Raw genomic sequence first — 22,615 nt, 5'->3', positions numbered from 1 at the left:
GAATTCAAGGGAAAAACAGTTGTGTGAATACCACAAGAATCTATTAATAACTGAGCATATAAATGAAATTCTAGAAAGGCTGGCAAAATTACCCTTGGTTACACCAAAACTTTGGGTTCATGCCAAGAAAAGCTCTATGGTTTTTGACATGAGTACTCGGATGCAATTCCAGGGGAACTTCACTCCAAAAAGAGGTTTTCCTGTGGCACCTCCTAACTCTTCCAGATGACCATGTGTTCTCCAGGACTGGAGGACAGCTGAGATGTTACAGACTTGGGAGGCAACTGAAAAACTTCCTGTGGATGATTCTTGTGAGGACTGACACTGAAGGTAAGAGAAGCAGAAATCACTCCGTATTCTGCCAACAGCAAGGCGAGTTGCTGAGAAGCTTTTCACTGTCATTCTGTTCAACAGTTTTTAAAGACTGATATTTTTAAAGACTGCTATCAAGGACAACACTGAGGTAATGTGAAAGCTGAGCCTGGCTGCTCCTCTCCACCTCCCATCCCCCAGGCCCTTCTCCCTGCAGTTTATTTGGCAGAGAGGCATTGCACAGAGTCTCATCCAACATTGCTACCCGAGAGTTCCTGAGCACGATTAATTTGCTAAGGATACAAATCTCCAAACAGCACATTAGTCCTGCTGATGATTTATGAAATGCCAGAGATCATTCTCTCACCAGTGATAAGCTCTTTCAAGCTCTTGGTTTTGTATGAAACCTCTTGCAATTTCTAATGCTGTTCCTGACTCTGCATCACTCCCAGACAGGGCATGGGCAGAGCTGCAGCAAGGATTTCTGTAATGAACTGCAGGTTATGTATACACACAAATAAAATGGAGGGTCAGATTATGAATTCTTGCATACTTCCATATGTAAAAAGCTCAGAGTGTGCTTTGGAGCAGGGACAAGCCTCAATAGGCAAACACTCTGTTTGGGCTGCTCTCCTCCCAGGATGCAAGCACTCACCAGCAATTGCAAAATTAGGGAATGTTTCCTTTTCTCAACTGCTCAAAATATTGTCCTTGGCACCCCAATGGCCTGAGATACAAGAGTAGGGAATCCAAATACTCAGAAGTCCAGAATACTCCAAAGTCTCAGAAACTTCAGTAGTTTTTCATATTTCTTTGCCAGATATTGCTTATGCTGTACAACCCACCTGAAACTCACAATATCCCAAGAGTTATTTAAATCCCAGCATCCCCTTGACCAGAAGACACTAGTGATACCCAACTGCCCTCAGCTATGATTTTATTCCTTTGATCAATGACATACAGATTATGTTTTTCTTCTACAAGCAACATTTGCAGTCAGCTTGTGTTTCCTTGTATTCACTCTCCACATTTATGCAGACTGTAAGTTATTTTTACCTATGTGGAATAACCACAGATAGCTGAAAATATTTAAGATATGAGATCTTCACTACGACCAGCCAAGAATCCTACAGCTGCTCTTTTTGTTCTGACAAGTTAGCCCTTACTTAACAAAAACACTTCAAAACTGGAACAGTTGGGGTTGATAGGACAGTTTTTGGAACTTTTCCTGAATCTTACGGGCTGGCATTAGCTACTAATTCGTGTAGAAGTAGGCTACCACGAGACACCTCTGCTGAGTTCCATTTGTTTTCCTGTTGCTGCCTTCCCACAAGCATGCTGTGTTTCCAAAGGGTGCAGTTGCCTCTCTCCCCACTGTATTTACTTGTGCTGAGACATAGCTGGAGTTCTAGCCAGCTTTGCTGTCTCTAAAACAAGACATTTAATTTGTAGGCATTAATCAGCATGCCATCCCCCAGGGTGTGCATGCCCAGGGTTAGCCAGGGGGATTTTCCACTCGTGGTGCCTCCAATGTCAGATGTTTGAACCACCTTGCACACCACAAACTTGGGGTCACTCCAGGCCTGCCCTGCATTCTTTCCCAGCATAGGAACAAGTCAGTCTGGCCAGGCTTCTATGCACAAACAAGTGATTTTTATTTGGTAAAAAACTTCTCAGTCCTGTCGCTACTCCTCGTGCCCATTTGTATCACTGAAATATTTCAAACAAACAACTCGGTTAATGGCATGCATTTCTCTGCCCTGTTCCAAGTGTAGAATCTTCTCTAAGGTTCTCAAGGTTATGACATTGCACTAAAAAAAGGTCACATCACCTCCAAGTTACTATTACAAGCCAGTGAGAGGTATAAAACCTGAATTTAGAACCTGGGTACAAAGAGAAGTAACAGACAGGAGCAAACAAGATTTAGGAATTTGTTATGAAATCCAGACCTTCCATTCCTATAAAAATGAGCAATCTGGAATTGAACTGCATATATACTACCCAAATATTTGCCTTCTTTTTACTTTATAATAAAAACTGATTAATGTGTGTGCATTTAACATTAGGGCACTGTCAGTCATAAAACAAGACTTGTACATTTGACAGAAAAGCCATTTCAAACCTTCAGTTTGTTTTGTAGATCAGCACAACTCTGGTTGCATTTAATAACCATGAGAATGAGAGAATTTTACATATACTTGTTTAAATGTACTTCTGTGCTCAGACAAGCCTCAGAGGTTTGGTTGTTTCAGCTCTACAGTTCTGCCCACAAGCTGGTAAAACCATTATTGCCACAAAAACCTCACAGGAGCAATAAAACAAACAAACAAACAAACCCAAGAGCCCACAAAAACCTAAAATCAAAACAACCTATCTTCATCTGCATGCACAGTCTGACTGAAAAACGCACATGCAATCAAGCTACAATTAGCTCCTGACACCATCAGCAACCTCTGATGTCAGAGATCACCTGCAGTGCACGAGGCTTTTAAAACTAAACATTTCTTTTCACTCTGGGCTCTGTCTTGGTTCTCTGCTTGCAGCCCAACATGAATTGTAACTCCAGGCACAGAGGTGAGGCTGTGGGACCAGCACTGCTGCACTCCTGGAAGCAGAAATGCTTGAGCAAAGGTGAGGAGGTCGGAAAAGGGCAAAGTCCCAAGTAATTTTAAGTGGTTCAGCTAAGTAGGGAAGGCTAATGGGAAACTGTTTTAATTTGTTACAGCCATCCCCAGCGAATAAAAGGACAACGTTTTTCTTCAGCAGCTTGATTACAAAGCAGTAAATCCCTCTGTGTATATAAAAGATCTATGAACACTATAGATCAAATGTCAAAAAAAAGATTTGTACTTTGTGTTGGGAACAGTTTTAGATACTCAATCATTCTCATTTTTAAATACTTCCAACAATTATTCTCTCCCTAGAAACAGACACATGTAAGTAATTCTGCCATTCTCATCTACAAAGACACAAAGTAGTGACATTTTTGCAGCAAACATTTTTGGACCTTCTCTTTCCATAAACACCTAAGAGACACAGTTTTGTGCACAGAAACACATAATCTTTCCCCCTCTCCCAACACCACTGACTCTTGCTGGTAACAAAAATTTATGCTGCTTCTAGTATTGGCTGCAGTCTCTACTTTACAGACTCCAGGCAGCAGCAGCAAACAAGAAGGCACAGCTCAAGGTGACAATATTCCCCAGCAGCAGAAATATCCTGGAGTAAGAATTATGCCAGAATAGGATTGCTCTCCAGTTGCAGACAGGGTTTTTGTGCAGTGCATCAATTTCTTTTTCCCTGACAAACTGCCAGTTCTGATAGACCCACAGGCCAGAATACAGCCTATTCACAAACTCATCTAAGATGGGATGGAAAAGCAGTTATAACAGTGAAAGTTGTAGCTGTACAGCCACAGGTTCTTTTTCAAAAAGAGGATTTTTTTAGTCAGAAGCAGATTTTTTAGGCTCAGAAGTAGAATGTTCAGCCATTATGAATTATTAAGCTTTTCTAAACATTTATAATTCAGAGGCAAACCCCAAATATTTGGTTTATTTCTCAACAAAATAGTGACCTGGTCATGGCAGTTTGTATCTTGTGCCCACATTGTTTTTTTCTCTGATCATAAGAAATAAATACTCTGAAGCAAGAAGCATTTTAATTACACCTGCATTCACAGTAGGTCTTGGACCTCTACCTCATGCTGTAATCAACAACCACCACACACTGAACCACAAAACTCTTTGTCATGTAGACTCAGCACTGCAGGCTAAATCGTTCTGTCCACTCAACTTTGCAGAAACCTTCTTGTACTGAGTTTGCCTTTTGATGAGGAACCTCAACCAGTCCTGCAACTGTGGAAACCCTTGAGGTAAAAAATCCTGACAGCCCCCCAGGGACTGCTTAGGAGAGATGTTACACCATGGCTCAGCACACACTTGCACCAGGACAAGGGGCCCTTACAGCAGCATGATCACATTACCAATAGCTCAGCCACGGGGTGGCAAAGCTCCCTGTCAGCTTTATTCACCTTTTCTTACTAAAGGACAAAATCCTGCTGCTGGCATCTCAAGTGCACGATGTATACCTGCTGCCTCAGGCACCCACACCAACACTTCTCCACCCCAGTGTCTTGAACTAACACTTTTTGTGGCATCCTCAACCAGGTTTTGGAGAGGTCAGCTCTGTCTTTAACTAACTTTTCTATACAGAGGCAAAATTGTACGGCACATGCAGTGTAATTTTTAAAAGGCTGAATTTTAAAACTTTTAATCCATTTATTGTCAATAACAAATTTTACAGCAGATTGGACGTGTGGATATTGACCCCTGGCCAAAGCAGGCTCTCGTGTTTGTGTTCTGTCTGCCCACAACACTGCCTGTCACTTCTACTGGCTAAAATGTTCTCTTGTGTGGTTTTGCAGAGTGTCCCTCCCTGCTGTGGGCTACACACCAACAGTTGGGTTCCAGCTCATATATGGCTCTTTTGAGCTCATGGGGAGCAAGGGGAAGGAGTGAGAACAACAGGGGATGGGACCCAAAGCTAAATAAATCAATGTTTCTTTGATCCTTTGGGATGAGGATGCTGTAAAAACACATGGTTATTAGAGCTGTGATTTTATTGGTTAAAGAGTTGGTTTTTGGCACTGTATTTCAGCATGAACTTACATGATGGTACTAAGTACAAAGCGTTCATTCTGTTTGTGGCTGTAAGAATTAATCTCTTCCATGTGCAGAGAGGGTGTGTGATAATTCAGCTGAGATTCCCCTTGGTAGTCCGGGCAAGCACTCACCAGCTGCAGGGCTTTCAACAATGCACAGCAACAGCTCCAAGAACAAATGATGTAACTAACACCCCTCTGAGCGCTACCAAGCAGGGCCAGAGCAGCCTGCTCATTTCAAGGTCTTCATCCAAGTAGGTTGTCAGAAACCTGAAAACCTGAAACTAAAAGGTGAGTTTCTCCCCAGACACTCCAACTCTTAACTCTGGACAGGATTCAACAGCTAATGGACATTGAATGAAATGGTATGGTTCTAATAGCTGGCATTTGCCTCAATAATAAGAAAAGGTCTGATCCTCATTATTAAAAATGAAAAACTAATTTGCAATGTTTATGTGGATGGCAGCTTTATATGTATGATAGAAATGCTCCAACTGCCTTTACAATCCAGCTGGAACAAAGTTTTCATTTTTCTTTTTCATGAAATTTCATTTATTATGAGCACTGTGTCTCAGTAAGGCAGCTGTTGGCAGCAAGATGTGAAATTTAAGTTAAGCTGGTTAGTACCAAGAGCCAAGATGTAATATGTTTTTGTCAGAGAGAAGTTTTCCTTGTATATATGCAGTAATTAAAATAGTTTGTAAATCAATCCTATCAACCTCCCTTGAAGGAAGAGATAATGCTATTTTAAAATAAAATTTACAAATTGCAACAAAAAAACTGGGGTTGCTACAGCTCATTTCAGAGAGGTTTTAAGTAGGTAATGCACCAATGACTTCAGAAATTAAGGATACCTGGTCTTCATCACTGTCCTACTAATACAGTGTCAGGTTTTAGGCAAGTCACTTCTGACAAGATTCCAAATGGGAATTAAATAAGGATCAGTGTGTTACTATTATACACTGAGGATGTCTCACACAGCCTGCACCTGGACGAAATTGTCCAGGGCTTCCTATGATGGGGCAAGCACTCCTGTCATTCGGTACATAACCATGATTCTCCTCCAGCTTCTCTGGTTGTTACAAAAGAAAGCAGCAGTAAACTTCACATCTTCCTCTGAACCTCCTCTGGAATGTGTTTAAGATGCACTTTCAAAAATACCTACCTAAAACTGCCCTTGGGAAACAGCTGAATGAACAGGACAGGACTTGGCAAATGCTGTTGGAAGTTCAAGCCAGGTAAGGGTTGAAATTTTATAAATTAAGTGAATAAAAGAGAACATAAAAAATCCCATGTAAACTGAAGCATAAAGCTGATCAATCCTCAACAGCTACAAATGACTACTTGCAAATTGGCTTCTTTCCCAAATTGCTGCCTGGAAATTCAGTTATCAAGGGTAATTGCAAAACTGTATCATCATCTATCCTGGGACTTGATTAGCTCCTAATGATTGTAAACATTCAGAGGCTTTACTACTGACCAAAGACACAGCCCTGTCCCTGGGCCAGCCACAACCTCCTGCAGCGACACAAGCCTGACCAACAAACTCATCTTTTACTGTTTCTCTACTCAGCTGCATCAGCAAGTTGATCCAGCCTGCAGCACATCAATGGCACCATCACTGAGGAGGAGACAGGAACACACAGCCAGGCTGAGCAGGACACAGCTCTCAGTCAGTTAATCCAGCCTGGAGTTGTGATATATTTTTGTCATACTTGTCATGCACCAACACTCCTGCTTCAGGAGGGTCCCACTGCCCACAGGGTGACTGTAGCTCCACTGGCACCTAAGAAAATCCCAAATTACTCCCCTGTTCAGGTGACAGATACTTGCACTTCCCTGTAAACACAGGATTACAATTAAACACTCCAACACAGCTGAAGTTGGCACCACTTTTACTATTATAATGTTACCTGACAAACAGATTAATTTAATGGCTTTGAGGACTCTGCCCATACCATGCAATCCATAAATTATACTCATGTGCAGACTTTCAAGCAATTCTTATTTAATATCTACTTTAGGTATTTGCAGCACTTTGGGTGTTTACTTCTTGTCATGCTTACAGCTTGACAGCCATCTACTGCAGTCAAAAACAGAGCCAAAAAGTTCAACTAGAGAACTAGAAAATGAAATTGCATTTAGGGATGGGTGGGAGGTTGCTCACTGACGTTCACTATCAGTGAACACAGCGGCTGGCTTCAGGGTACTTGCAAGTATTTTTAAACCAAAGAAAGCTCAGCAGGTTCTTTCCTCCAAGCAATTCTTTCTCTGAGGAGTTTTTTAAGGGATAAGCATTGGGATTTACTCTTCTGAGATTACATGCATTGTTAAAGACAACTGGATTGTATCTCTTTTGTATTGGAAAAGAATAAATCTGCCTTGTCAGTATCTAGAGGGTTAAAATCCTCAGATTAAAAATGCACTTAGTACATTCAAAAAGATGAGAGCTGGTGGCCATCACTCCACAAGTACTGCCTCCAAATACAAACTCACAGATTTACAGCAACATAAAAATACAAGGCTGGCAAGAAACTGAAATGAGAATAAAACACATATGAATCATGCACACAACTAATTAAACATGAAAATTATCTTCACAGTCACTTACCTTCACCATTGTAAGTTAACATTCAGCAGAAGAAATTTGAGAAGGGTATTTTAGACATATGCAATCTGGGAGTAATATTTCTTTTAAACTCATGTCAGGATAACACAGCTTCCTTTCCAAGCACTGATTATTTTGGGCTCTCCTAAGTGAAGCGAAAAATGCTTAAGACTGAACACAAGCCTTGGCTGACAGCACTTAAGTGAGCCTGGAAATCTTCAAATTTACCGTGTTGGGAACTGCTGTGTAACTTTCTAGGCTAAGGCTACAGGGCAAAACATGCCTATATTCCGTCAACTTACAAGTTAAAGAAATCAGATTTTGGCAACTAAACTCTAACTTCCTTTTGCATAAGTAATACACCAACATCTGAGCACCCCTGACTGTTCACTGTCAGGGGACCATGTGAAAAGCACCTCAACAAATCACATCCCAGCTATTTCTTCTTTACTAACATTTAATTTGCAGAATACAATCCAAATTGCACTTCTAAAAGTCACAAGGGTGTATCAGTCACTTCAGGCACTACAAAAATAAACATGACAAAATTTGGAGCTTGCTTTTCAGTGATGCTGAAAAACCTCTCTATGAAGTAACTTTCACGAATATACGCCAAGAGTAATTACAAAATTTTGAGTTCCAGGGACTACAGCACTGCAGGTTCCATTCTACTTCTTCTGGTAATGGCATTTGCATCAAGGATGAGAGCATCCACTTGAGGAAAGACAAGAGAGCATCGTGTTGGCACAACAAAACCCTTTCATTAAGGAGACTTCTGGGCCATTAATAGCAGGCTGCTGGGGAAGGCTGCACCTCGCTAGATTGGGTTTCAAACCAAGTTCTCCATGAGGTGTTGAGCAAAAGAGAATTGGCTGCAAGCAGGACAATACAGGCCTGGTGGGTTTTGTTTACTGTGCAGTTGAAGGATGAGTAAATGATTAATGAAGGGCTGACAGCTTCTTTGTAGAATAGCAGACAATATTTTGGGGGAAGACTTTGGCTTGTCAGGTTAAACATAAAAACGCTTACATAGAGCTCTTTCTTCTGAGCTCACAGCTGTTCAAATGACTTTACTAACTTGCTTCCCAGGACAAGAACATAAATGTAAGGCTATCTTGAGGAGAAAAAAGAAGCACAACAAAATATTAGTTTGCCAGAGGATCTGGCACATTCATATGTGCGATAACAGCAACAGCACACGTTCATTACCACCTTGTTAGCAGCTACAGGTAATCTTCAGCAAGATCCTTCTCAAAGTAAACTTAATTCCACTGAGAACAGCAGGATCATTTACCCTCCTCAGACAAACTCTGCCCTGCACTTTCCAGGCTCTTCCTAGGCACAGAGCTGCCATCACCATCAGGAATGGCAGGTGGCTCATAAGGAACTGAACATGCCTTCCTTTGGAGCATAAATAAGGTAAAAAAAATGCTGCCATGCAAGCTTAAGGTTAATAGCTGAAAACCCCTGAAGCCCAACATACCAAGAAAATTTCATATGTTATTTAAGCCTTGGATGCATGATTAAAATCAAGGGGATGGCCTCCATTTAATGGCAAGACCATCTCATCTGTTTCTACACTTTAGATATGAATATTAATAGAATACAGGCCAACCCCCCCAAACATTAAAGAAGACTTGGCTTCTGGAGAGGCAGGGAAGAGAAGTCCCCTACAGGAGCCTTTCCAGTATTCAGAGTAGTTACAAATTTTCTGGCAACTTATAATTTTCATGTAAAAGACAACGCATTTCCCAGCCAGCATGTTACCATACAAGTACAACTACATTTTCAATCAAAATCAGTCCTTAAACATCAGTCAAACACAAGCTCAGCTCTTCGTGCAGGATCACTTGTGCCCACAGGATGCCTGAACAGCCTTTGTGCACCAACTCAGAGACTTCTGGAGAAGTGGATCTAACTTCAGCGCTCAGGTCTCTTACCTCAGCTGGGAGGCAGGACAAGCAAGGCTGGCTGTCTTTTTCTGTCACCCTTCCCTCTCCTCCCCTACTCTAAACCTGGCAGGAATTCTTGCTGGATGGGATGTGCCACCACGCCATAGCCTGATGTGAAATTAAAAAGTGCTGATTTTGGCAAGCTCTACCAGATGTTTGCACCTGGCAGTGTTGGGGGGCTGCAGGGAAGGGTGGAGGTCTGTCCTGGGCTGCTTCCATCCAGCTCTACCACAGACCCACAGCAGGACCTGCCTAAGGCTGGTGGCACCTCTGTCAAAAGGTAAAATCCAGCAAGACAGGAAGGAAAAACGTGAGAGAAACAGCCACAGCTCCTGGGGAAAACTGGACCTGGTTCTCCTGACAGGAGGAACTGTAGCCTGCACAGCCCACACTGGAGCAAGGGAGAAACATGAGGAAGGAGTGGTGAAAAGGAAATGCACACTCTGACTGCAGTCTCTCACTCCCTATCCCCCTGGGTGAGGTAGAGGAACTGGGAATGTGGGAGCCAAGCTAAGCCTGGCAAAGGAGGGGGGCAGGACTGTGTTAGTTCTTTCCTTTGTTTCTCACCATCCAACACTATAGTAATTGGCAATCAATTAACATTCCCCAAGTTGAGTCTGTTTTGCCCGTGATAAGAGACAGTAAATGATCTCCCTGTCTTTATGTTGGCCCATGAGCTTTTTTTTCATATTTTCTCCCCTGACCTGTTGAGGATGGGGAGTGGATGAGGAGCCAGGTGGACATCTGGCCACCACACATGCAAGAGTGTTTCTTACTCACCTCAGTGCTCTGACTGAAGAGTACACTATAACTGGAAGAAATGTAGGAAATCCCATACATTTCCTTTCCAATAATCTCCTTTTGACAGAACATAAAATCTTCCATTTCTCCAAGCAACCATAGAACAGCTGAGATTAAATCTTCCTAGTGAGAAACAGAACTGTGTTACCATGGCCTGGAGTCTGCAGGACATGCCAGGGCTCCCCCTGTGACATAAACACCTCCACCACAAAGTTGTTGGGCCGGTTGTTTCCAACATTCATGTTGTTTGGTGCAGTACTCACTTCTCCTTCCCAAATCCCTAACACCACTGGAGTCCTAACACTGAATCACCACTTCTGTCATAGACATCTACTGCAAACACTCTTCCCGAGCAACTTTTTGGGTTGGACTAAACCAGAAAGCCCTCAAGAAGCAAGAGTGCTGCTGCTCCAGGGTCAGCAGCTTGTTTCTTAAGGGAGAGAGACTGAAATCCTTACTTCACTCTCCCCTGGGACTGCGTTGGCTCATGCTCCCCCTCACTCCAAGCTGTTGGAAACGGCAGCACTGGAAGGACAAGAGCGGAGTTAAAATTTTGAAACTGCAGCAAAAGGCAAAGTGAGGACACCACACCAGTCTCTGAAAACTGGAGTAACTTTCTGCTGAGAAAAATGACTTGTCAAAACACTGATGTGGCAGAAACACCACGCTCGCTGTTGAAAGGTTCGAGCTGCAGATATTCTCTAGCAGCTTTTTCAGCCAAGCCTTGGATTCAATTCACTTAACACCGTGATAAAGAATAAAAGCCATCAGTAAGCAGAGTGTGGTTTTTTTTTTAGCAATCCAGTTCCTCCTCCAGCAATCACCAGGATGCAGTACGTGCAGCTGGGAGCAGAACTGAGCACCAGCCTGGGTATTGCTGCGTGTCGGAGCTCCTCCTCTGGAGTCCTATCGAGTGACTTTCCTCCTCAAACATGTCCTAATGAATTCCACTGAAGCCTGCAGGTAAAATCCTTCCCCAAGCATTTTGCCCTGATTGATAGCTTTAGAGCCTTCCTTCACACGACTTCGGCTCTTTTCCAGACCTTTATTTTTTCTTCTTTTTGTAACTGTCTCCAACGGGAAGTTGCACTTGGTTTTTTCACTGTACGTTTCTCTTAGAACTGACATCTCTTCATTGTAATGAAGGAACCCGTGGGTATTAGTGACAAATTAGTCACCAGCTAAAGAATATTTTCTTTTCATTTCTATACCAGGTGGAAGATATTAAAATCTCTAGAGGAATTTCACCTGCTCTGCTACAATAAATCATCACACAATTTTCTTTTAAAGTGACTTAATTTTACTGCCTCTAAAACTTCACCACCATTAAAATAGTCTTCTGAACTTGGTCAGAGAGACTTTATAGTAAATAGTATGTATTTAATTATACTTTGAAAATTAATGTGATTTCACTTTCATACTTTAAATGGTGTTTTTAAAATATGCAATTATTCCTTTCTGAGAAGAAAACCCATGTATCACCATAGGTAGGAATTAACAGAAAAATATTTTCCCTTCTTTGTTTAATTCTCTAATAAGGAACAGTATTAAAATATCTCCAGAAGACCCCACACCGTCTGTAAAAAAAGGAGAACTATTGCACTCACTATTCTTTGCTGAAGAAGTTGTAAAGTAGCAGCCAAAAGAGAGGGGAAAAAACCATAAAAAAACTTAGGTAATTACTGAAGCCACAGGCCACTGAAATACAGCAAAATATTCAGTGAAGGCAGAGATTTACCTTTTTTTCTCTAGAAGGCTACTACTATTTCAGTAATAATATATTATTAAAAAGTTGATTCTCAAAATGTTAACTTTACAACCACACATTTTGTGTCATTGCAGGGGGATTTTCTACTTCATAAGACAGATAAATTTATAATCAAAGCTAAATACTACACAAGTGGCTTACAGATTCTGATTAAATGGCTTCATATACATTTATGTGCTTTTAATAATCAATAAATTAATTTTTCAAATTATAGTAAGTTTTCAAATTATAATAAATTATAATAATTTTTTGAATTATAATAAATTAATTTTTCAATCTCTAAGTAAGCCAGCAGCAAAGGAGTTCATTTTACAACAGAAAATAACACCGAGACTGAAATTTAAGAGTCCTGCCCCACCAGCAAAAGGAGGGTAGAAGTGTATCAATAAATACAGCACACTAAGTCTACATCCAATTGTTTCTTCCTCTATTTGCCAAGAAATGAGGAGAGCAAAAGATCAATCAAGAAGCAGAAATGTAAAACCAAAGCGTTAAACACTACGAGATATTTAAGATCCCACAGTGTTCCTTACAAGTGCAGAGCATCACTCCCCCGCTTCTCCCCGGGGAGTTCCAGCTCCAATAATTACCTTCTGTCTGCTCACAGAGTTCAAGTTCAAAACAATATTCATTTTCCACTTCCCGTCCTAAAGCAGGGCACAGTGCTTCTGTGCATCACTCAGAAACCATCCTGCTCCACCACAGACATGGTTAAACCTCTGCAGTGACTGAATAATCCTCATCTGTGGCAGGGGGCTGGGGCAAGGAGAAGCCCTGGGCTTTAAGAGAGAAAGATCAAGCTCCAACATCAACGCCTCTGAGTTTCAGCAGCAGCATCCTTTATTACACTCAATTAGAAACCAAGCATTTGTCTCCACACCCCACCCCTAATTTTCAGGGGGGCATAAGTGATGTTTCAGAAGTAATCTAGCCCAGAAGGTTTTGCTGCATCTCAAATATTTTACAGCAGACTCACTTGGCTCCCTCAGCCCCCTCCCCATCTAGTTCTCTTCCTCAAATTATATTCATCTGCTGCAGTGAACAGGAAGGATGGCTGCCAAACAAACAATATGAAATCATATATAATAGGCAGAATACGCCTTCCTTCAAACCACAACTTAAGAGTTTTCAGGTGAAGAGATGCTGAAGAGGGAAAGACAGTAAAAGTCTGTGAAAGTGGCTATACAGAACATAATCTTACATTGCCTTGTTCAGGGTTACACACATTTACAGAATTGCTGAATGATTATGTATTTCTGGTCTGAGACCTAAGCTCGCCTCTTATTCAGAGAGAAATGAATTTTATTAAAAACAAGATTCCTCTAGTGTAGGTATTTACACAACAGGCCACCAAGGCTACACAGAATAAGGATCTCGTAATTTTATTTCAATAAATAAAAAGAAAAATGGTGTCTGCCTTATTTTCCTGCTGCAGACCTAACTCCATCAACACACTTAGGAGTACCAGGTCAGAGATGTGATACCACGGACTAAGTCATATCTCTGTAAATTTTTGGTGCAGGAGGTTACAACCACTGGTACCAAAAGGGCTATGGTACCTCCCTCTCTCCACCAAATTCAGATTTATCAGCTTTTTTAACTGCTGCTGGAAACTTTGCTGATTTGCAAATAGGCATTTGAGCGTGGGCAGCACAGAAAGATGTAGAATCCCACTCTGGTTTTTGCAAGGCTCAGGCACTGAAGGAGTCAGCTGGACTTGCACTGGCACCAGTTATGATGGGATTTAAAAAAAAATTAAATATGCACTTTTGAAACAAGTACAGAAGGTTTAAAACTGCTCCCACTCAATAAGGGTTCAACCCTTACTTGAGTGAAATGATTGGGAACTGCAGTAAGAGCACGACTGGATCTAATACATTTATGCACAAGCTGAACACAAGGAAGGAGAAAATTTATGGATTTTGCTACAAGCATTAAGGCTGACTTACTCCTAACTCTATCTCAGTGAAGAGGAGTAGTATCAACAAAGCACTTATCATATGTAAGCTGGCAAAAAACATGGGTTTATAAATTCAAAAATAAAGTCAGCCTTCAAAAGAAGAATAAAAAGGAAAATTGGATACAGTGAAAATAACATTCACATTTTACTTAAAAAAGTGTCTTTCAGAAAAAAAGGGTGCTTTTTAGTTTTTTAAGGGATGGAAAAACAATCTCTCTTTTTCAAATAAGAAGTATTGCTCAATTTTAGACACGATTTTGTCTTGTTTCACCCACAGTAGTGAGGAAATATAATAAATTAACATAGCTTACAAAAATGAAGTACACACTGTCAACATTTACTGAGGATGAAGGATTTTGTAAATACATTTTGACTTGTCTTAGAATCAAAGAATTGTCAAATAGCTGCAATTAAACTCTACGGATGGTAACTGAGCGCAGAAGAGCAGTCGCAAGGGGAATCAAAACTAGTGATACAGATCTATATTCAAAACTGATCAAAGCTATTTCCAAAGTAGCTGTAGGACAATTACACAGCAAACAGCCAAATCAAATGTGTCATCAAAAGACACGATTTGCAAGAGATGGAAAACTTGTCTTTAAGACAGCTGATGAGGCTCTCTGCGTGGTGCACAGACAGAGCTGTAAATAACTGGGGCCCCCAGACTGCTTTGCTTACTCAACCTATTTAAAAAACAAAAACATTTCAGATGCCTGCCCCACTTTCCCCTCACTGTTTCTTGTGGGTGCCTGAGTAATCCTACAGGCATGTCCAGTTTCTAAGGCATTTGCTGAGTTTAAGGAACATTCCCCACGTCCCCCTGTCTTTGGAAGTCCTGCTCTGGCTGAGTTTCTCTGTGAAGTCTGTTCTTTCCAGCATAAACAGAGGCACCAACTCTCCATGGGTTGACAAGTTACCATCTGGGCTGACCAGTATTCAATGATTTTCTTTATTTAGGATTATTTTTTTTTTGTTTAGCTGGGCTGTTTTCCTTCTCAAAAGCAGGGATGGCAAACAAGAATTTCTGCATGACGAGACTGAATGTCTGGAGTTAGGTGTTCAAGCCAACAGCACAAACTTACCCATTTTCTCAAACCTCTCTGCACATCTAAGAAGGGGCAATTAAAACTGGAAGTTCTTTGATTACTGCAACCCGTAAAAGTAGGAGCCCACAGCCAGGAGCAGGCAGCAGAGAGAAATCCTGTTTGCAGAGAGACATGGCTCTGGTCGAGCTTGAAATCTGCAATGCTGGTTTATGTAAAAACATTCCTGAAGAAGTCTATTACAGTTAAAATAATTCAAGACTTCTATTTCCCTGAATTATTAAGTGGTGTTGCAGCAAAGGCAAGTTGAGGTTCTACCATGCATCAATTTCCTCTCCAAAAAGCAGAGGGGAGATGAATGACACCAGCATTTCATGCAGCACTCATGCAAAGACATGGACGTGAAGAAATCTCAGGTTTGTAACCAAATACTTTAAACCTTCATTTCCTTAACAGAAAACCAGCTGGGAATAAGTTAGAAGTGGGCTATCATCAAGGAAGTTCCTAACATCTGAACAGCAAACTTCAGTTCCACCAGTCTCTGTGCATCAATAACAAACCCTTCACCTGCTTCTCAAATTGCTACGGCCCAAATCATATCCAGGCTCTCACAGCCTCCAGCCCATTTTCACTGTTTGTATTCAAACCTGGCAGCAACAACAAAAAAAAATAACCCCAGCAGTCTTGCAAATAACAAAATCCCACACCCCAACAAAACACGCACCCTACTTCTACTAAATAAATGTCAGTCAACAAATAGGCACAAATTTCACAATGGCTGAGGTCATTCCCTCTAAGTCATTACGGTTTCTGGGTGAGTTTTCCTGGTGGTTTTAACATTGGTTTCTGTGATTGCAGCTATGCTTATTTATGCATTTAAGGCATATGATCTAATACACTTAGGTTTAACTACTTCATTCTTTTGACATTCTTTCCAAATTATAAAAAGGATTCTTGGTGTTTTCACTGCCTTGGTAAAGCAACAAAATTGCTGTCCACATAATTTCTTAAAAATACAGAACAGAGTAAGTACTTGTTGAAAATAATTCAAAGGGAAAAAACCCTACCCCAGACATTCCCTCCTCCAAGATAACACTTTTTCTCTCTCTCTCTCCCCCCACTTCTGAGGGAACTTGCTATTTTTTTTAGAAATAGATGTTTTGCTGGCTTTTTAAAAACAATATACAGGCCTTAAGAGTGATTCAGCTACAACTTATAATCAACACGGTAGTTCAGCTTATTTTTTTAAGCCCTTCTATTTTTACTGTTATGCTTTTAAAAAACTGCACATTTGCGGTATGCTTCAGTCACATTGCATCTTCCATTGCACTTTGAATTCTACAGTAATGCTCATTTTATTCAGCACCTTTTGGTTATCATCTACCAGGGATCCTTGATTGACAGAAATCAAAGAAGGCAACTTTCTACCTTTTTCTAATGGAAATTTAAATTATCTTCTCCCTCCAAAAGCCCAAAGAGCCCCCACCATCCAAATGAGGATGGAGAAATTCACTGACTTGTAGGAAACATTCAGAAACATTTTCAAGAAGCTGAAATTAAAATTAAAATTGTGCATGGAGATGGGTGTGCACATCTCTTTCCCAATACTGTGTGCAGTGCATGGCTATTACCTTATATACAGAAGTCACCGTAAAACATTTTAATTGACCTTTTTAAACTTGAGGCCATGGGTAATTCTGTATTTCTGGAGTCCCTGATATGGTTTTATATGTCCAAGCATGTTTCTAATCAGCAGTAGAAGGAGTGGAGAACCCCCCACAAGCTCTGTGGAGAGAGAAGAGCCCCATCCTGTGCTGCCCCTACAGAGGAGCTGCCACCTCTTGCACCACCACCAGGTACAGCTGCCCTGACTCCTGCTCTGACCCAGCCACACCAACAAAACATTATTCACTGGCACACAAAACACTCTTATTATTCCAAGCCATCACTCCCCATCTCCCCAAATCTGTAAAATCCCTCCATCACAGCCACACACTCTGTGGGCACCACCACAACGTCCCAGGCTCCTCTGTCCCCTCCCGCTCCATCCTTTCCAAGCTGCTTCTTCTAACCGAACCCCAGCTACAACAATGCCCCACAAATTACAACAAACCTCCCTTGAAATTCCCCATAAACCTTACCACAACCCTGCAGCAGACTTCTGGCTTTCCACAGAGCCTCTGCACCTCAACACCAGGGAAAATACCTCAGCACGGCACCAAGGAAGCGTTTTCCGGATGCAGCAGAGGTGACAAACAGAACGAGAGCAAAGCCAAGATGCCATCTCGACTTCAGGCAAACAACCTCTCCTGACCTCTGGCAGCTCCCACACACTATTAAACAAAAAGTATTCTCTCCATGTTAATGAACCATGTACAATCTAACAGATAACGCTGATGTTAAATAAACATGTTTGTATGTGACTCCTAATGCCAGGACTTAGGCAGCTGCAGACAAATAATTTTAAATGGGAAGGATTATGCCCGTGTAATCTTTCTCATCTCACTTAACACATCTTTGAAGTAATTAAAATACATAATTAAAGCACAAGCAGAAAGACTGAGTGAAAAGAGGATTGACTATTTTTAATTAAATATTCACTCTGTGACACACTCACTGGAACCATCTCTGCAGTGAACATTACTTTGGATCCAATTTTCCTCTCACACCTCTTGCAGCAGTAAATCAAGATCAACTGAACAGCCTGACAAAGAAGGGAGCTGGATCAGGTTTTGAATGCCACCAAAAAAAATATATTTTGCACGAGACTTAAATCCTTATTCCTTTCTCCTCTCTCCTGCCTCAAACCTTGGGTAGCACCAAATCTACCTGCAAATGGCAGCACCTCCAGGCCCCAAAGGACCCAACCAAGAAGAGCAATTATTTGCATCCTAATTGAAGGGCTTATCCTCACCTGATTAAAACAAGGTGTTTGTTAAACATCATTACTTGAGTTAAGATCTGCAAATAAAGATGAAGTATTGTTTTAAGAATGTGACTGCCATGAAACAATTGTTTTCTGATGGGATCTTTTAATGAACAGTCCCAACCAGGATTTTCAGCAGAAAAGGAAGGGAAAGAGATTTGACAAGTTCTCCCTATTCATATAAAGTGAGCAAAATGCCAAGAGGTTTGAGTACTTACTTTTTTAAATATACATATACTAAAATAAAATCTTGTGTTTTTTTACTAAATTAAAGCCACCAAAAAGGAGGACATATTTAAGCCTCAATGCCTTTACGTTAGTATATACCATTGTTTATAATTCTGAATGTATTTTTTTGTTCCTAACTACTTTTCTGTCCTGTTCAGTACAATGTGAAATTTAATGAAAATAACATGATTGTTAATCCAGGACACTCCTCCATGCACTAATCAAACTATTCCAACTGCTATGAAAAATACACAGGTACAAGGAAACTAACTATACACTGGGAACGGCAGTATGAGATTTCCTTCCCTACATGGTCTACCAAGTGACCCCTCCACTTACAGGATACATTTCAAATCTTCTTATTAAAACTGCAGTGTTCCATGGCTTATGAAAAGGATTTGAATTTGCAACTTCATTTAACAGTTTGTCCCGAATAAAAGTTACCCCAGCCAGGCAAAATTAACTCAAAAATATTTTCTTAGCATTCTAAGAACTTCTGCTAGTTTTCACAGATTTATTAAAAGCATTTTTCACTGCATAAGTAATCTTAACAATCATTTCCACAGATTAGGTCTAACAACCTGTGAATTTATTGCAGAAGGAATTTACTGCAAGGAATAATTAGTCCTCAGCGCTGTTCATGCTTGTTCTCCGGCTGAAGACACCTTAAGACCATCTGGTTACTGCAAAATTTGGCACAGAAGAAACAAATCTTACTGAAGAGAATTATAGCTGATTTCAGAATAGCTGTTGTACTACTACACATCATAAATAACAGTTGGGAAGACAGCAGAAACTTAGTAACGTCTTTAATTGTTTTCTTTGTCAGCAGTGTGTACACATACACACTGACACACAAACACAGCTACGCAGAATTCAGCCCGACGCCTCGCAGGCTTGAAGTTAAACATGCAACTAATATTTGCAGGATTAATAGCTAAATTATTAAATTTTCAGGGGAAAAAAAGAGAAAAGCATATTAACCAGCTATGCATAGCAACACAGCAACACATGAGACTCTTTAAGTGATATTCTGAGATCGAGTTCCTTGCGTGAATACCTGAGTTCAATTCCTTCTTATAATTCAAGGCATATCCGCACACACCGTGGAGTTGAATATGAGGCTTATTGTTGGAGGGGGAGTTATCAAAAACATTTTTATTTCTCCCTAATGAAGCTTTTCTAATGGAACCTAAGGCTGCCAATGTTGTGAGGTATTTGAAACAGGAACCCGTTTCAAAAATTTCAACCAAATAATGGTGATAAGATTAGCGAGTCATGGGAATCGAGTCTCCACGTACTATTTTAAAAGAAAATGAGCTGAGGGGAGTGGGCTAAGCAAAGTAAAGCAAAACAAATTGATGAGCGTAAAACCAAAAGCATACACCACTTGTTATTTAGCCAAATGTTTTGACCTGTTGGTGGGTGAGTAGAAGAGGCACAAGAATTACGTGGACAATTTGACTCTGTAACTACACAATTCAATTTTACACCATACATTTAGACTTTTTTTTTTTTTTAATTAAGGGTTTTAAGTTAGAAAAATTAAGTCAAGTTATCAGCTGCTGTACCATTTCAAGTGAATTTTCAAAACATGCTTAAAAAGTTTCTGGAATGTCTCCAAAGCTATGAGTAGTGATTATTTTCAAGGCATTTGTACTGCAAGTCTTTCCTACTTGCTTGTGTTACATCTGATGCCTCCAATTTCAAAGCAGAAATAAAAATTCAGCTTTATTAAAGAATAGAAACAGTTTCCCCACATAAAAAAGGATGATGAGAAAGAATTTATCCTGTCTGAAGCAACAAGTAACAAAACAATGCAATGCTAAATGTATGAAACTATCTAAGAAGCATTAGTTTAGACACAGAATTACTAGTTAAAATATATGCCACCTTTTGTGGACCACATTGCCCTAATACACACAGATGTGGACTAGGATGAAGAAATTTAGACATGCTTTCTCAATAAACTGGGGGAGAAGAAAGGGAGGGACCCTTCCACGGATGGCATTGCAGAGAGAAGAAATTCTCAGTAAATTAATGAAGTCCACAAGAGACTAAACAATAAACCATTCCTGCCACTGCTTTTAACAGCGCTCAGGGATGCGTGTATTTGATATTGCGCTGAACAAAATTTCTGTTAATATTTGATACAGACCAATAAACTGTTTATTGGTTCACTACATGCATTCTAGCAATCACAACTTTATACAAGAGAATATATCATTATTTGAAATGTCTGAACAACAGTAGCTGTATACCATGAATAATTTCCTTTAGAGGCCATTCACTGGACTCAAGCACAATTTAACACTCAGAAAAGTTTACTTAAACTGCATAAATCACATACAAGTTTTCCTCACAGAAGGAGCCGTGGGAAAGCGCAGTGGCTCATTTTATTTAAACGCAGGCTTCAGCTATTAAAATCATTAATAAGCGGGGCTCGCTTGACGGTAAAATCGAACCGCACGCAGCGCAGCAATTAACTCCCCGTGCTAATTCTGGGTCGCGGCTCCGCACGCAGGACCCGCCGCTGCCCCGGAGCCGCTCCGCGCCCGCGCTCCGCCGGAGCCGCCCCCGACGGGCTCCGGGGCTCCGCGCTCCCCGCCCCGCGCCCGCGGAGCGCTCTCGCCCGCGGAGCCCCGCCGGGCAGCCCGCACCCGCGGGCCGCTCCGCGGGCGCGCAGAACCCCTGCCCCACTCACCGGCGGTGCAGCGCGGAGCCGCGGCGCTGCGGAGTGTGCGCGCCCGCCGCGGGCGCAGTGAGCATGTGCGAGGCAGGCGCGCATGCCCGCGGAAGGGAGCGGAGCGGAGCGGGGCGGCGGCTCCGCGCCCCGCGCTGCGCCCCGGGCGCGCCCACCCGCCCCCTCCCCGCCGCGCCTCCCGCCGGAGCCGCCCGCGGGCTGCGCGGGGCGCGGAGCGCAGCGCCACGGCCGCACCGCGGCACGGCACGGCACGGCACGGCACGGCACGGGGGGTTTGCCCTCGGCTCCTGCGCCCTGCTGCCCGCCCGGCACACCCGGCCCTCCGCCCCCCGCGGCAGCCCGACCCCGGGGCCGCCGGCCCCTCGCCGCGCCGCGGGGCTGCCCCCGTGCCGCCGCCGCCGCCGCCGTCGGGGCGCACCTACCGCACGCGTGGGGCCGCGGCGCGTCCCGGCGCCCGCAGCGCCGCGCTGCCCGCGGTGCCGGGGCGGAGGAGGAGCCTCCCGCGGCCGCCCGGCAGCCCCCCGCTACTGTCACGGAGCTGCCCGGGCCGCAGGGAGCGCGGAGCCGCCGCTCCCGGGCGCGGGCGAGGCAGCGCTCTCACCGGCGGCAGGTACGCGCCGGCCGCGCTTGCTCCCGCCCGTGGCTATGGTTTTATGTTGGTGCTATCAGCCTTCATCGAGCTGCTGAATTTCTTTCTTTTTGAAAGAAATTCTTTCCGTAGAACTTGGACCCTTGAATACCATGTGAATACCACCTTGTCTGTAGCCTCTGTTTCCATGAAAACAGTCACTACAGTCCCTGCGTTACGGGTGTCTAGTGACAATTTTTAAATATCAATTTAAAAGGAATGGCTTTTTTTGACATCTATTTTGTCTTAACACGCACAGTGCCACAGAGCCATTGGTCCTGCAGACGCAGCATCACTCACACAAGCCACGCTGCACTCACAGAGCATCACACGGCTCCTGGCTCCCCAGAGGGCGAAAGCCTGCCCATAGTTCCCATCAACTCAAGCGACACAGAATGGATTTGTGGCCGTGCAGCGGTGCTATCCCATGTCTCATATCAGCACAAAAACAGAGGCAGTCTGCCATGTGCCCCTTCTGCCTGATGTGCTGGACGCCACAATTGGGCACCTCATCTGCTTGTTTGCACATCCAAGAGAGTGGCAGGAGGCACCTTCAGATGGTTTATGCTGGGAAGATGGGGCTGGGACATCCCACCACATGCTCCTTCCCTGAATCTCCTTGTGCTGTACACCTCACAACCAGCTTCCCCTTGCCCATGCTGGCCTCGTCCCTGCTCAGGTACCAGACTGTTTCCCCCTTCCACCGGCATACCTGCTCGCTGGGGATGCAGCCTGGCCACAGCAGCATTGGAGTGTTTCATTTCCACACCCTGCTCTTCCTCCTTATTTCCCCTCCTCACCAGTCTGGGACAGACGGCAGTCCTCCAGTTCTGTCTCTCCAGCGCTGGAGAGGCATCGGGGGAGACCTGCAATTCCTTGTCCTGACGGCTTTTATTACACCTAGCCCTTTCCTCAGGAAGGAGATATCCCATGAACCGCAGTGGAAAAGCCAAAGGAGCACAAAGGGTGTTGAGTTCAGGGTTTGAACAAGCTGCAGCCCACTCATGGATTGAACTCAAAATTTT

General features: G+C 42.7%; 1 protein-coding gene across 3 annotated transcripts in view; it reads right to left on the bottom strand.

Annotated features, from left to right (window-relative positions):
• EYA2 (EYA transcriptional coactivator and phosphatase 2) overlaps positions 1-21,404 on the bottom strand; it is a 91,688-nt gene extending 70,284 nt beyond the window's left edge. The window contains exon 1 of one of the 3 annotated variants that reach the window (XM_068207615.1): positions 21,385-21,404. Coding sequence is in view for 1 of the 3 variants with exons in the window: in XM_068207613.1 (XP_068063714.1) it covers positions 20,963-21,027 (65 nt within the window). In the remaining 2 variants the exon portion in view is untranslated. Of the gene's footprint in view, positions 1-12,691; positions 12,860-20,962; positions 21,111-21,384 lie in introns of those variants that run through there. The other 2 variants (XM_068207613.1, XM_068207616.1) reach the window with 2 other exon arrangements.
• Positions 21,405-22,615: the final 1,211 nt, after the last annotated feature.

Source organism: Anomalospiza imberbis, chromosome 17 (assembly GCF_031753505.1).
Source record: "Anomalospiza imberbis isolate Cuckoo-Finch-1a 21T00152 chromosome 17, ASM3175350v1, whole genome shotgun sequence".
NCBI classification, from domain to species: domain Eukaryota; kingdom Metazoa; phylum Chordata; class Aves; order Passeriformes; family Viduidae; genus Anomalospiza; species Anomalospiza imberbis.
This window is presented reverse-complemented; position numbering and strand designations above follow the sequence as displayed.